This window comes from Neopelma chrysocephalum, unplaced genomic scaffold (assembly GCF_003984885.1).
Source record: "Neopelma chrysocephalum unplaced genomic scaffold, ASM398488v2 Primary Assembly neopelma1_349, whole genome shotgun sequence".
Classification (NCBI taxonomy): Eukaryota; Metazoa; Chordata; class Aves; order Passeriformes; family Pipridae; genus Neopelma; species Neopelma chrysocephalum.
This window is the reverse complement of record NW_020898013.1, coordinates 120,268-133,342: the sequence shown is the minus strand read 5'-3', so window position 1 is coordinate 133,342 and position 13,075 is coordinate 120,268. Positions and strand designations below refer to the sequence as shown.

General features: G+C 57.7%; 2 protein-coding genes across 2 annotated transcripts in view; both read right to left on the bottom strand.

Moving 5' to 3' along the window:
* Positions 1-6,988: 6,988 nt before the first annotated feature.
* On the bottom strand, positions 6,989-10,724 carry LOC113978676. The gene is made up of 7 exons (XM_027705807.1): positions 10,660-10,724; positions 10,273-10,449; positions 9,990-10,139; positions 9,730-9,831; positions 9,272-9,374; positions 9,027-9,066; positions 6,989-7,103 (listed from the first exon to the last, which is right to left on the bottom strand). Exons 2-7 carry the CDS (start codon positions 10,375-10,377, stop codon positions 6,989-6,991), a joined length of 615 nt encoding a protein of 204 aa, XP_027561608.1. The 5' UTR covers positions 10,378-10,449; positions 10,660-10,724.
* Positions 10,725-11,441: 717 nt separating this feature from the next.
* The window catches only part of LOC113978675, a 1,691-nt gene continuing 57 nt past the window's right edge, over positions 11,442-13,075 (bottom strand). Inside the window, exons 2-6 of the mRNA XM_027705806.1 lie at positions 12,772-12,921; positions 12,439-12,587; positions 12,022-12,169; positions 11,589-11,776; positions 11,442-11,463 (exon numbers count right to left, since the gene is read on the bottom strand). Of these exons, the coding sequence (XP_027561607.1) occupies positions 11,442-11,463; positions 11,589-11,776; positions 12,022-12,169; positions 12,439-12,587; positions 12,772-12,873 (609 nt within the window). The 5' untranslated portion in view covers positions 12,874-12,921. The remainder of the gene's footprint in view (positions 11,464-11,588; positions 11,777-12,021; positions 12,170-12,438; positions 12,588-12,771; positions 12,922-13,075) is intronic.

Here is a 13,075-nt window from a genome sequence, read left to right as displayed (position 1 = left end):
CCCAGTGGCACTGGCTGGGGACAGCTGAGTGTGGAAGGCACGTCCAGCCTCAAGCAGGGCCATTGAAGTCAGTCAGGAGGACAAGCTGCAGCTGAAGCTGCCCAGGGTTGCTGTGAGGCTGGGGAGTCACTGGAAAGCTGTGGTGGCCACTTGCCCTGAAGCCTTTTGCCAAAGCGGGTGCAATTGTGCCCACAGCCTGGCCACTTTTGGCGTCCTGGCGGGTGTGGGTGCCTGGGTGAGGAGGCCCAGGCGTTGTGGGTGCTGCTGCTCCTGGGCAGCCTCTGGTGCTGTTGTGTGTGGGGCGCGGAGCCGCTTGGGCAGCAGCGAGTGCGCAGGCTTCCCGAGGAGCCCAGCGCCCTACCCGTGGTGGCAGCAGCTCTGTGGGCCCATGTTGCGTCCACGTGGACGCTGCCCTTATATGATAAGGAATAACTACATGCTCTCCGGAGCTGGTGGAATCAAAGAGCCCTTATTTGAATTTCCCGCACTGTTTTATATCCCATAACCATGTGATCCCTTTACCCAATGGGGGCTGTGAACCTCGGCGCATGCTCCTTGGGCCTCTCTGCCCTGGTACATCCCTCTGTACTTCAGACACGCCCCTACATCACCCCCTTCTAAATTATTTAAGAGGATCACAAAAACAGTGCAAAACAACAGTGCAAACAAACATAACAGTACTTGTAAACTACCAAAGCTTGCAGTGACCCAGCACACTGCTTGCCTTGGCCTCTTATGCTTCTAATGTAAACCTTTTCAAAACCTTATATTCCTAAGGGGTAGTGCAACTTGGAGAAATAACTTTATTAACTTAAAGGCCTTGGCCTAACTGTGCAAACTTATAACCCTTATTAACTTGAGGGTTTTAAATAACTGGAGTGTTCAACTTTATTAAGGAGCGGGCTAAGCTTAGCAAAACTAACCTATCTTAAAGTGACCTTGTGGCTGAGGTAGTGTTTATTGTGAGGTGTCTTGTGTTTCAATATTTGTCCAGTCATACAGCACACATTCATTCACACATCATTCGCTCGATGGCCGTCTTCCATTCATCATACACACACTCATGAATTTTTTATTGACTGCTTTTTGCCACATTGGTCGTTCCTAAGGGTAAACCTGAAGTGTAAACATAACTTTTTCATAACTTCTGCGTTACTATGATTCTTGCTGATGTGAACGTGTACCTAGGTAGGGCCTGACACACCTGGAAGGAATCCATTTTAACTCTTTCCCTGCACTCACACAGGCATAACCCCTCCCCCACGTCACAAGATCTAGTGGTCCCATCCACTGTCCAGAAATCAGACCCTTTACCATGACCGGTGGTTTGGGAGAGGCAGGCTCCTGAGGCCTGTGTTGCCTTTCATACTTACTCTTTTCCGTGCTGTCACAATTTAAAAAATTGATAACATACATTGCTTTCCACAGCCGTTCTTGTGGGCTATCCAGGTTCTCCCCCTTTTTTTGTTTTTCAAGCATTTCTTTCAGTGTGCGGTGTGCCCTTTCAACAATTGCCTGACCGGTTGGTGAGTTTGGGATGCCTGTGACATGTGAGATTCCCCAGTCTGACAGGAAATCTCTTACCTTTTCTGAGATGTATGCTGGTCCATTGTCAGTTTTTATTTGTTTTGGGGTACCAAGGGTGGCAAAACAACTGAGCCAGTGTCTTATCACATCCTTGGCCTTTTCCCCTGTGTGTGCTGTGGCTGTTATATACTGCGAATGTGTGTCTACTGTTACATGTACATATTTCAGTCTGCCAAATTCTGGGATGTGTGTGATGTCTGTTTGCCAGATCTCATTAGCTTTTAACCCTCTAGGGTTAACGCCTTCCTGAGACGGCATGGGTGTGAGTTTTTGACAGTCTGGGCATGACAGGATGATGTCTCGAGCCTGATTGGTTGTTATTTGGAATTGTCTTTTTAGAGAGTGAGCATTCTGATGGAAAAATGAGTGAGACAATTTTGCTTGCTCTAAGACTCTGGGTACGGTGTTAAACATTGCTGCTCTGTCAGCTTCCCTGTTCCCGTCAGCTATGGGTCCTGGCATGTCGGTGTGTGACCTTATGTGCATAATATAGAAATCAAACCTCCTGTGATTAACAAGACACCAAATAGAATGCATTTCAAACAACAAATGGGGGTTAGAAACCTCTCGAAGAAACGAACTTTCAAGGCGCGATACTAAACCTGCAGCATAACAAGAATCAGTAACAACATTAACAGGTTGCTCAGAAAATTTCTCCAGGGCAATACGGATGGCAGCCAGTTCCAGAACCTGTACAGAACCTTGGTTCCTGGTCTGCACCTCCTGTTCCCATTGTCCGGTATCGGGGTTTACCCAAGTCACTGCAGCTTTTCGTGTTCTCCCAGATGCATCTGTGAAGACCGTAAGGCCTTCTACTGGTTCATGTTTGCATCTGGTTGTGGCTTTTAAAGGTAAATTACCTATTTCTGCCCACAATCTGTGTTTAGGGAGATGAATGGAAATATCACCGTCAAAGCCTGACAAGGCAGCTTGGAATCCCATGTCCTCAGCCAGCATCCAATCCAAATTGTCCTTCGTAGCTGGAATGTAGATGGTAACAGGGTCCCTTCCATCCAGTTCCTGCAGTCTTGCTCTGCCTTTAATGACAAGCTTTGCAAACATCTCATTAGCAGTCCACACAGTTTTAGGTGGTGTGTGGGGCAGAAACAGCCACTCTAGAATTCGCAGTGGGTCTTTTTCAGTCTGATCCCACTGGAACAAAACTGCAAATGGCTGGTACCTGCTGGGAACGAGGGCCAGGCAAATTTGCAGTTCAGGATTTCTCCTTCTGCCTTGCCTGCTTTCTATTGCCCTGGCACAAATGTCTAACGCCTGTCTGGCCTCTGCAGTCAGAGCTCTGTTAGACGTTAGATTGGAGTCCCCTTTTAGCAGCTCAAACAAAGGGTGTAGCTCCTCTGTGGTTAAGCCTAAAACAGGCCTCAACCAGTTGATAGCCCCCAAGAGTTTTTGCAACTCGTGTAAAGTTAAAATGTTTTTTACCTCGAGCTGCAGTGGCTGTGGGGAGATTTCCTGCTGCGTGATCCTCCATCCAAGGTATGTCCAGGGCTGCGATCGCTGGATCTTTTCTTGCGCGACCTGTAACCCTGCTTCTTGGATAGCATGTTTTAGAGCAGTAACAACAGTTTCTAGTTCATTTTCTGTGGCCGTGGTAATTAAAATATCATCTATGTAGTGATAGATGATGGCAGAGGGGAAACGCTTTCTGATGGGATGAATAGCGTTTGACACCACTGTCTGACAAATCGTAGGACTATTACTCATGCCCTGAGGGAGAACAACCCAATGATACCTTTGCATAGGTTGTGCATTGTTCAAGGCCGGGATGGAAAAAGCAAACCTTGGCGCATCCTCAGGGTGAAGGAAGATGGTAAAAAAGCAGTCCTTTAAATCAATTACCATTAAAGGCCAGCCCGCTGGGAGCATAGAGGGTGAAGGCAGTCCTGGCTGCAATGCTCCCATGGGCTCTATGACTGCATTTACTGCCCTTAAGTCCTGCAGCATTCTCCATTTCCCACTTTTCTTGGGAATGCAAAAGACAGGAGTGTTCCAGGGGCTAGTTGTGGGCACAATATGTCCTGCTTCTAGTTGCTCCTTTGCAAGCTCTGTTAATTGTTCAAGCCGTTCCTTTTTCATAGGCCATTGGTCCACCCAGACTGGCTGCTCACTTTTCCAGACCAGCTTAATGGGTGTTTGGGACGGCTGACCAATGGCCCCTATTGAAAAACCTGGCTGTTTGCAGGAGGAATTTGCATCACTGTGCCAAACTGCCCAAGAACATCCCTTCCCCACAGTGTACGAGGAATGGGGGCAACAAAAGGAGCTATCTTGGCAGATTGTCCTTCCGGGCCCAGGACAGTGAGTACTTGGGCACTCTGTCTGGGCCTTTGTGTTCCTCCCACCCCCTGAATGGTTGCAGCTGGGCAAACAGTGGGCCAGTTAAGTGGCCACTCGGAGTCCTTTATGATGGAAACATCGGCTCCCGAATCCACAAGGCCTGTAAATCGATGCCCATTCACCTGGCATGTCATGAGCGGCTGTGTGGCTGTGATGGCTGTTGCCCAGTAAACTTGTGGTGTTCCTGTGCTACCGAAAGCCCCTGAACCCCGCTCCCCCTCCCCTGCAGGCGACGCGCTGTAGAAGGGGATTAGTTGGGCAATTTTCTGTCCCTTTGGGATGAAACAGGGGGGTGAAGGGGTCCAGGCCATGATCTGAATCTCACTATGAGAGTCTGAGTCTATCACTCCCGGCAGCACAAACAAACCCATTCGTGTAGTGGAGGACCTTCCAATCAATAGTGCATGCACTCCTGGGTTGAGGGGACCCCAAATCCCAGTTGGAATTAGCACTACCTCTGTGGATGTTATGAAGACAGAGTCTCGGTTGGATAGATCCAGCCCAGCGCTGGCTGCGGTGGAGGGGCACAAAGCGCTGGCAGGGGTGGGGGGGCACAGATTGCCGGCCTGTTTCCTTGTGTCGCATATGTTTGTTGTAGCGGGGCGTGCGACAACGCCCCTCGTCTCCCATTTTTTGGCACCCTCCTTGCTTTTGGGCGCCTACGGGGGGCTGCTTCTATGGGTCTCCTGGGACACTCTCTTTGGAAGTGGTCGGGCGCACCGCAAGTGTAACAACCACTCCTGGGTCTGGCTCCCTCCTGCACTCTCAGCTGAGCACTCAAGGCTACTGCTAATGAGTCAGTTTGGTGTCCCACTGAGCCGACCCCTTGGCAGGCACGAACCAGCTCTGCAATGCTGCAGCTCTCCCGTTTAGGAAGAGCCTGCAATGCTCTCTTACAGTCTGGGTTCGCGTTTTCGAAAGCCAGTTTCCTGCAAAGTATGTCTCTGGCTTCCTCACTTTCAATCTGCCTATCTAGGGCAGACTGCAACCGGTCCAAGAATTGGGAGTACGGTTCTGTCGGGCCTTGCATTATTCGTGTGAATGACAAATTAGTGTCTCGGTCGGATGTGGGAAGTGTTCTCATGGCTCTCATAGCGTGTTTTGCTATCACCTCGTACACTTCCTTATTGTACCTAGATTGGGCATCTATCGACCGATAATTACCCTCCCCGGTTAGTTGGTGTGTGGTAACGCCTGCTTGTGGGTCATTTGCATACACAGAGCAATTCTCCCGAAAGTCGTTCAGCCACACGTTGTACTGTGTATTGGTAAGACTTATTTTTAAGATAGTCTTCCAATCGTGTGGCATGAAAAGGTAGGTAGAGCTTAGCGTGTCTAGAAATGCCAGGGTGTTAGATGAAGACACGCCGGTTTCCCGTATTATCTGCCTCAATTCCTTTGTTAGTTCATGCGGCACAGGTTCGAACCGGCGGCTATTGCGTGGACCAATGATGACTGGGCATGCATTAATCACTTGCAAGTCTCCCACCCGTATGGCCTCCTCTCGACACAAACTCCACCTATCATTCGACCCTCCCCCAGTTGCTACCTCGCTCCTTCCCGACGGAACTATGGCTAGCTCCTCCCCCTCCTCCCCCCACTCCTCCCCCCCCGTGGCTCCGGCTATCTCGGTTCCCGGTGAGGGGGTGTGGGCGGGTGTCGGAGGCGGCAAGGGGGCGGAGTTACCTCCCCCCTCGCGCCTATGGGTGGGGCGGGGCGGCGCAGGGGGCGGGAGAGACGGGTCAGTTCCCGGGCCGCTTGATGGGCAAGATGGCGGCGCCCATGCAGGCCCACGTGGGCGGCGGTCATCCGCGGGACGGGGGGGCAAATCTGCTGGGTTACCCTCCCGGTCGCCGTGACGGAGCCCTGTGCGGCTATCCCATGAGCGGGGATCTCGCATCGCAGGCTCCGTTCCCTCCCGACGGCCCGTGTCCCTCCGGCTCTGGGCTTCTGACTCCGTACTTAAATCGCGAACACTTCCCATTCCCGCCCCCGCCGGACTTTGGGCGTTAGTGTCCCTACGCCTAAAAGTTGGGCGGCTGTTGTTAACAGTATTATTCGGGGGGTGCGTGTCGGTGTTATACGCTTGTGTGGTGCGCTCGTGGACTCTGTGCAGTGCAGACATTATTATCTGGCACGCTGGGAAAGCTCTGATGGCCTGGGGGTCTCCCCCCTCGGCTGTGAGCTTTATGACTTTCCCCAGTTCTTCCCATATGGGTATGTGTAGGGCTTTTGCCAGCTGCAGTTCGGGGACAGCTGTCTGAGTAAAGCGTACAAGCTCCGTGAGTTCTGCCCGTGTGGCTTGCACATTGTATGGTCTGAGAAGTATTGCCAGTGCATCTGTGTTTTGTGAAAGTGCGGTGGAGAAAAAAATTCCCATTTTTACCTTGTCTCGGCACTTGAACGCACGTGGTCTGAAGTTTATTTGTGTGGTGGCTGGCTACTCCCGGTTCTGGTCAGCTGGTTTCCCCGGTTCAGCGGCGGCGCCGGCACGGCGCGCTCGGTCGGCGGCGCGGCTGGAACGGCGGGGCTTCTCGCGGCTCGGCGGTGGCGGCGGCTGCGGCGGCGGCTGCGGTCCCTCTCGGCGCGGCAGCTTGCGGCTCGGCGGTGGGCGCGGGGTATTTCTCCTCGGCGGCGGCTGCGGCGGGTCGGCTCCGGCGGCGGCGGTCCTTCTCCTCGGCGCGGCGGCGGCTTAGGGTCTGCGGGGCTCGCTAGGTGAGGTAGGGTCGGGGTGCTGCGGAACGCGGTCGCGTGGGGTTCCCCCGGCCTCGCGCGGCTTGTAGGCGGGCGCGGGGCCGGTGGATGAGGCGGGCGCGTACAGCAGCGGCGGGCGGCGTGGAGCTGGGAGGCTTTCTGCTAGGCAGATGGCCAATGCGGGGGTCCGGGCGGTGCGGCTGGGGTGGTGCGGGCAGCTGCGGTGCTGGTCCGCGTGGCTGTTTCAGCTGCGGCGGCTGGCGGTGGCGCGGCAGAAGCTTCCCCGCGGTTTCAGCACGGCTCGCGGCTCGGGGGTCCGGGCTGCGGTCACGCTGCCGGTTGGGGAGCAGTCCTAGCCGCGCAGGCTGCCTTTCAGCTCACTCACCGCTGCGATGTTGTTTCGGTCCTCTCCGCTTTCTCCGGTGCCCGCCCGCTCCGATCTCTTGGCGATTTCTTCTTTCTTCTTTCTTCCCGTTTTTTGTGCACTAACCTATCTTTTTTGAGCTCACTAATTTCGTTCCTTGGACTCCCCCAAGGCAACGTTTACAGGCGTCTAGGTTTTTTTCAGTAAAAGGACTCCCACTTTGTAAAACTAAAGTGATAACCGGAGATCCTACCGATAATACCTGGTACAGGTTTTAAAATATCTGATCTAATGTAGATTAGGTCCCACTGGGGCGCCAGATGTTGCGTCCACGTGGACGCTGCCCTTATATGATAAGGAATAACTACACGCTCTCCGGAGCTGGTGGAATCAAAGAGCCCTTATTTGAATTTCCTGCACTCTTTTATATCCCATAACCATGTGATCCCTTTACCCAATGGGGGCTGTGAACCTCGGCGCATGCTCCTTGGGCCTCTCTGCCCTGGTACATCCCTCTGTACCTCAGACACGCCCCTACAGGCCCAGAGCTCTGGCTCAGGGGGGTGTCAGCCACAGCCCCGTGGCCTGGGCAGCCGCGGGGGCCCGGGCTGCCCACCAGCCCTGCCCGTGCCACTGCCCCTGGCCGGCAGCACCCGGCAGACATGCCCCGGCAGGGCCCCCTTGCCCTCCCTGTCCCCAGCCAGGCCAGCCTGGCCCCCTTGGGGGTGTGCCCACCCTGCTGCTGAGGCCTCCAGGGCTTCTGCCACAGGGCTGGGAGATGCCTCGGGAAAGCACCAGAGCAGCCGGCTGGCAGGGAAGGAGGTGGCTGCCTGGGGGCTGCCTATGGCCTCTGCCCCCCAAGTCCTGGGGGCTTTTCCCTCCACCCTGACCCTGGGGGCCTGTACCCAGTCTGTCCCCTCGCAGCCTTCTGCCACCCACCCCCTCCCAGATTCCCCTCAAGGCTTCCCGCTCCCTTGTCCCATCAGGGCCTCCGCAGCACCTCACCCCTTCCTGGCCTCCCAGTGCCACCTCCCCTGCGGGTCTCCCCCAGCCCTGCCAACCTGCCTGGCAGCGGCGCAGCCCTGAAGGAGCTCCAGAGGAGCCGCTCCAGAGGCACTTGGGAGCCCGGAGCAATCCAGCCAGCAACACACAGGCAGGACACAGACGCTGCTTCCTGGCTGGGGGAGGGCTTGTGGCCATCTCCAAGGACAAGGTCCTCAGGGATCCCCACACCTCCAGCCTCTGCCCCTCCACTCTGCTGCAAGCCTTAAAGCTCCAGCAGAACCACCAAAGGCCAAGGGGCTTCTGCGCCCTTTTGCTGGCACGCTGCACAGCAGGGCAAGTGTTGCTGAGCACAAGGAGCCCTTTTCCCCTCTTCCCCAAGGCCCTGTGCACACTGGGCACCAAAAAAAAGCTCCTGGGCCTCTGTTTGTGATAACATGTTGGTTGTATTCCCATGCTGGGCTCAAAGGAGGTGCTTGCAGGGAAGAGGCATCTTCCCCACAGGCTCAGGTGGCCCCAGGAGATGGAGCTTCCCACATCAGTTCTCCACAGAGCTGCAGCAGCACAGACAGACACTGCCCTGTGGAAAAGGCCGGGTCTTTCACGCCCTGCACAGTCAGTCTTGGAGCCGCTGGAATCTGGAGTAGGGAGCCATCTGTACAGCTCTTGGCATGTAGCAGTGTTGAATTTCCAGGCCTGCCATGGTGAGTCTGATGTCACCTGTCACGCCTCTACGGGCTGGAAGAGGCAGGAATGGAGACTACCAGAATCGTAAGAATGGAGCTCTCTGTACAGCTCTGATGATATGGAGCACCAGGTTTGAGACGTCAGGGCTGTCATCAGTCATGCCTTGAAGGGCTGGAAGAGAAAGGAAGAGAGCCAAGGTGAGAGGCCAGGGGTGTGGGGATGTGAGGAGCCCCTCCTGCCAGGGCCATCCCAGCCAGTTCTTGCCATGGCCAGGAGGGAGCAGGGCCCAAGGGGATCAGCTGGAAGGTGCCTTCCCTCACCCTGGCAGATGAGCTGCAGCTCTGGCTGCTCCTGCTTCATGGACCTGGCGGCGATCCCTGGGAACACAGAGGCTGTCAGGGCCCCAGAGGCACAGGTCCCCCGCATGGGGACGCCCCAGGGCTGGGCTGGCCCAGGGCGGCAGCAGGCGCCAGGCCACTCGGGGTTCCACATGCCCTGGGCTGCATCCTGCTGCCGCTGCAGCAGCCGGGGCTGGGGCTGAGCTGCAGTGGGGTGGGGAGGGACCCCGGCCTTGTGGCTCACCCAGGAACTTGATGGCCAGCTTTCGCAGGGGCTCCTCTGGGCTCTCCAGGTACAGCAGGGCCTGGCGCACATACTGGCCCACTCGGCTCCTGTCCTTTTCCAGCTGCAAAGAGCGCCAAGGCACGGAGGGAAGGCTTGGCTCAGGCTCTGCCCCTTGGCCCGGCGCTGCCTGCCCCCAGTACGGGGCTCCCCTGCCCGCAGAGCCCTGAGGCCCGGTCAGCAGCCGCTGGGGCCGGGCTTTGGGGGGAGCAGAGGGCTGGGTGCTCCCGGGGAGCCGCGGGGCCGCCCTGCCCCACAGCCCAGCTGAGCCGGGACTCCAGGGCAGCCTGGCTGTGGGGGTAGGGGAGCCTGGAAAAGAGCCAGCACACCCCAGGGAAGCGAGCAGCGTGTGGACCACAGGCACCGTGCCAGCTCCACACGCTGGGCATTAGGGGCTGGGGATTTGGGGCCGTCCTTACCAGGCACTCGCCAAACTTCCATGGCTGCTCCATGGTCACCAGGTGCTCAAGATCCCTCCACTTCAGGAACCTGGCTGCACCAAACAGTGCTTCCCGAGAGGCCTGCAGAGCAACAGAGAGCGGGCCATGGCACTGCAGCCCAGGGCACAGCACCTGCATCCCTGCACCAAGGCCAGGAGGAGGCTGCAGGCGACTATGGGCCAGGGCAGGAGGCACAGCAGCCTCCTGCCATGGGGACACCAGAGCCCACGAGTCCTCACCTCTGCCACACGCTGGTTCTCATCGTGCCAGTTGAAGTAGAATGGCACCAGCCTCAGGTAGACGTGTGGCTTTAGGCTCTTGCTCCTCTCTGTTGCCTCCATCACCTCCCGGAAGAGGACCATGGAGAGCTGCTGCAGCTGGCTGTGCTCCTGCTGCAAAGGAAGAGCAAAAGACCTCAGCCCTGGCTTCTCCAGGCCCACCGGGGCACAGGCCTTAAAAGACACTGGGCCCAAAGTTTCCTGGCAGCACTCAGTGCCCACGATGAGGGGCACAGAGCCTTACGTTGTCAAAGAGTGGCCGCAGCGCCTCAAGCAACTTCAGGGCAGTGGGGCTGGATATTTGGATGGTCTTCAAGTGGAGCATGTTGATGAACGCAGAGAGGGTCATCTAAACCACGTCTCTGTCTGCATCCTGCAGTAGCTCCAGGAGGCTTTCATTCAGGCTCCAGATGCTCTTAGCCTGTGTGGAACACAATGCTGTGGTGCAGCCCCACACTGCTGCCGTGGAGCCCAGAGGTCAAAGGCGCGTCCCAAAGGAGTCGGGCAGCTGAACGGGGAGGAGGAGAGCTGGGAGCAGCTGGCACAGCTGCCAAAGGCCAGCCAAGGCCAAGCTACTGCCTTGCACAGCCGCACGCTGCCGGCCCGGCTTAAGCCCCTGCCCCCTGCTCACCATTGCGGGAGCCTTGCTGATCACCACCAGGCCTCGGAGCGCCAGGCGACACCTCTCGGGGCACTCACTCCGCAGGCGCCTTGAAATAATCTGCAGGACGCTGAGCCCACATTGTCTGGGGTTCAGGCAGTGCAGCACCTGAAAGGCAGGGACCAGTGACGGGGTGCCCGGCCGGCAGGAGCCCGGACGCACCCGGGGCTGGGCCCAGGCAGCAGCACAGGGTGCAGGCACCATCCCAGGCGGCTGCGGCTGTGAGAGGGCAGAGAGGGGGAGGCAGCTGGGCCAGGCAGCGCTCGCCATCAGGCTCACCTCCACCAGGAACGCCAGGGCAGGCAGTTCCCACAGGGGCTCTTCCCTGCTGAGCCGTGGGAGCAGGCTGATGGCGATGCTGCGGCAGAAGGAGCGGGAGACACGGCGCAGCTCCCTGCAAGGGGGAATAAAGGCGCTACAGACCCTGAGCCAGGTGGGCAAAGCTCTCCTGGGACTGACTCACACAGGCCTGGTCTTTGGCCAGCAGCCCGGGAGGGGACATAGGCGCTTTGGGAGGTGGCTCCTCCTGTGCAGCCGCCCCTCTCCGCCTTTGCCACTCTGCTCAGCCATCCCTGGCTGACAAGGCCCTCTGGCCCAGCAGCACGGGCACTGTGTGGGGTGGCCTGTGCACAGGGCAGAAATGACGGGGGCAGTGGGGAGAAAGGGCTCTCACCTGGCCAGCAGACCCACTGCATAGTGGTGGGTGTCAGCCTTGAGGAGCGTGTCCCAGCCACACTTGCGATCCATCACCATCAACATGTCCTCATCCAGCAGCTGGCGCAGCAGGGCCTTCACGGTCTGCACTGCAAACCTGTGTGCAGAGCACAGCCCAGGTCAGGTGCAGAGCCCTGGCCCCAGCCCCGAGGGCGTGGCAGGGAGAGAGGACTGGGATGGAGCACCTGTTGGGGTTGGGGGGAAGGCTGCGCTGCTGCCGGCATTGCCCCCAGAAGGTCTCGACCTCCTCTGACATCTCCTCTGTGCTGATGAAAACTTGGAAGAGCAGAGTCAGAAGGAGGCGGGGGAAATTGTTCTTCACTCCCCCTGGGCACCAGTGCAGCTGGAGGATCTCCCAGAGTGCCACAGTTGCCTGCCAAAGACAAAGCACCCAGAGACAGCTCTCAGGGCCCAGATGTCCATGTGGCAGGGACCCAGCGTGGCAGGGAGAGGCCAGGTGAGGCACAGGGGGATCCCCCGGCCTGGTGGCCCTGAACCTGCCCCTAAGCCAGGGTTGCAGCTCAGTGCCTGGGGCAGGGAGAAGCAGTGGTGAGGGAGGATGAAAAGGCATCCCAGAGGCAAGCTGGGGGTGAGCAGAGGCCAGATCAATAAACTCACAGCCAGGGCAAAGACATCGCTCTCATCCCCATCAGAGGTGCGTGTCCTGTGCGCTGGCCAGAATTCCAGCGCACGGAAGAGGATCTGCAGCACCGGCTCCTTAGTCCCTCTGGAGGAGATGAGCATCCTCCACATGGTGCGAGCAGCTCTGTGGAGTCAGAACTCTGGCTCAGGGGGGTCTGGGACACAGCGCTGTGGCCTGGGCATGTGCAGGGCCCAGGTGACAGAGCCACAGTGCCTTGTGTGGCAGGGAGGCAAGCTGGCCTCAGGATTGGGGGCTGACATGCCAAAGCTGGCAAAGAGAGGAGCTGGAGTGTCCTGGAAGTCTCCATCTCTCTGGCACACCATTTGGGACAGGCTGTGCAGGGGGATGGGGTCTAAAGGCAGGTGAGCCCTCAAGGCAGGTGGGCCCCATACCTGTCACAGGCTGGGGCAGAGCGCAGCAGGGTCACTGCAACATCCATGGGGTGTGCCTCGGTCAGAAGGACAAGAGTCTTGTCCAGCCCGTGCTCAGCAGACACATTGGACGTGAGCCACTGGTGGATGCACCTGACTATGGCTGGCACTTGGAGGGGACACGGGGAACAGTTGGAGAGCTGCCAGAGCCAGCAACTTGCCCAGCTTCCCCCAAGAAGTGCTCCCCTTGCCACCACACTCTGCTGGTCTCAAAGGCTGAGGGGGCCCAGCGCAGCCGGCGTGAGGGGCCACAGCATCCCTGGGGCACTGGAGCCCTGGCCACAGGCTGCTTACTTGCTTCCCTTTGTAGACACCGTTCTCCACAAGCAAATCCAACAGGGCAGCGCTGGTCTGGGCATTGAAGAGGTCCGAGTTTGCCGTGTCCCCAGTGGCCATGAAAGTGGTCTCTTCACGCCAAATGCACCTGATGAATCTGCAAACCAGCTACAGGAGGAAGGAAAGGAAGAGAGGGATGTCCCCTGGAGGGTTCTGACAGTGGTGCTGGGCTGAGCAGTGACAGCAGGCCCAGCCCAGGAGGGGATGGCTGCAGGTACCTGTGCTGCCCTGCGGAAGCGGCCACGGGCACGGAGCTGCTCTT

Bases quoted from the DNA above. Each gene is read 5' to 3' on its own strand.
- LOC113978676 (XM_027705807.1), bottom strand. From the start codon at position 10,377: ATGACCCTCTCTGCGTTCATCAACATGCTCCACTTGAAGACCATCCAA. The intron at 9,375-9,729 runs GTAAGGACGGCC...CGCTCTTTGCAG, and splicing joins GGAAGTTTGGCGAGTGCCTG to CTGGAAAAGGACAGGAGCCG. The intron at 7,104-9,026 runs GCAGCTCATCTG...AAAAACGGGAAG, and splicing joins AAGCAGGAGCAGCCAGAGCT to AAAGAAGAAAGAAGAAATCG.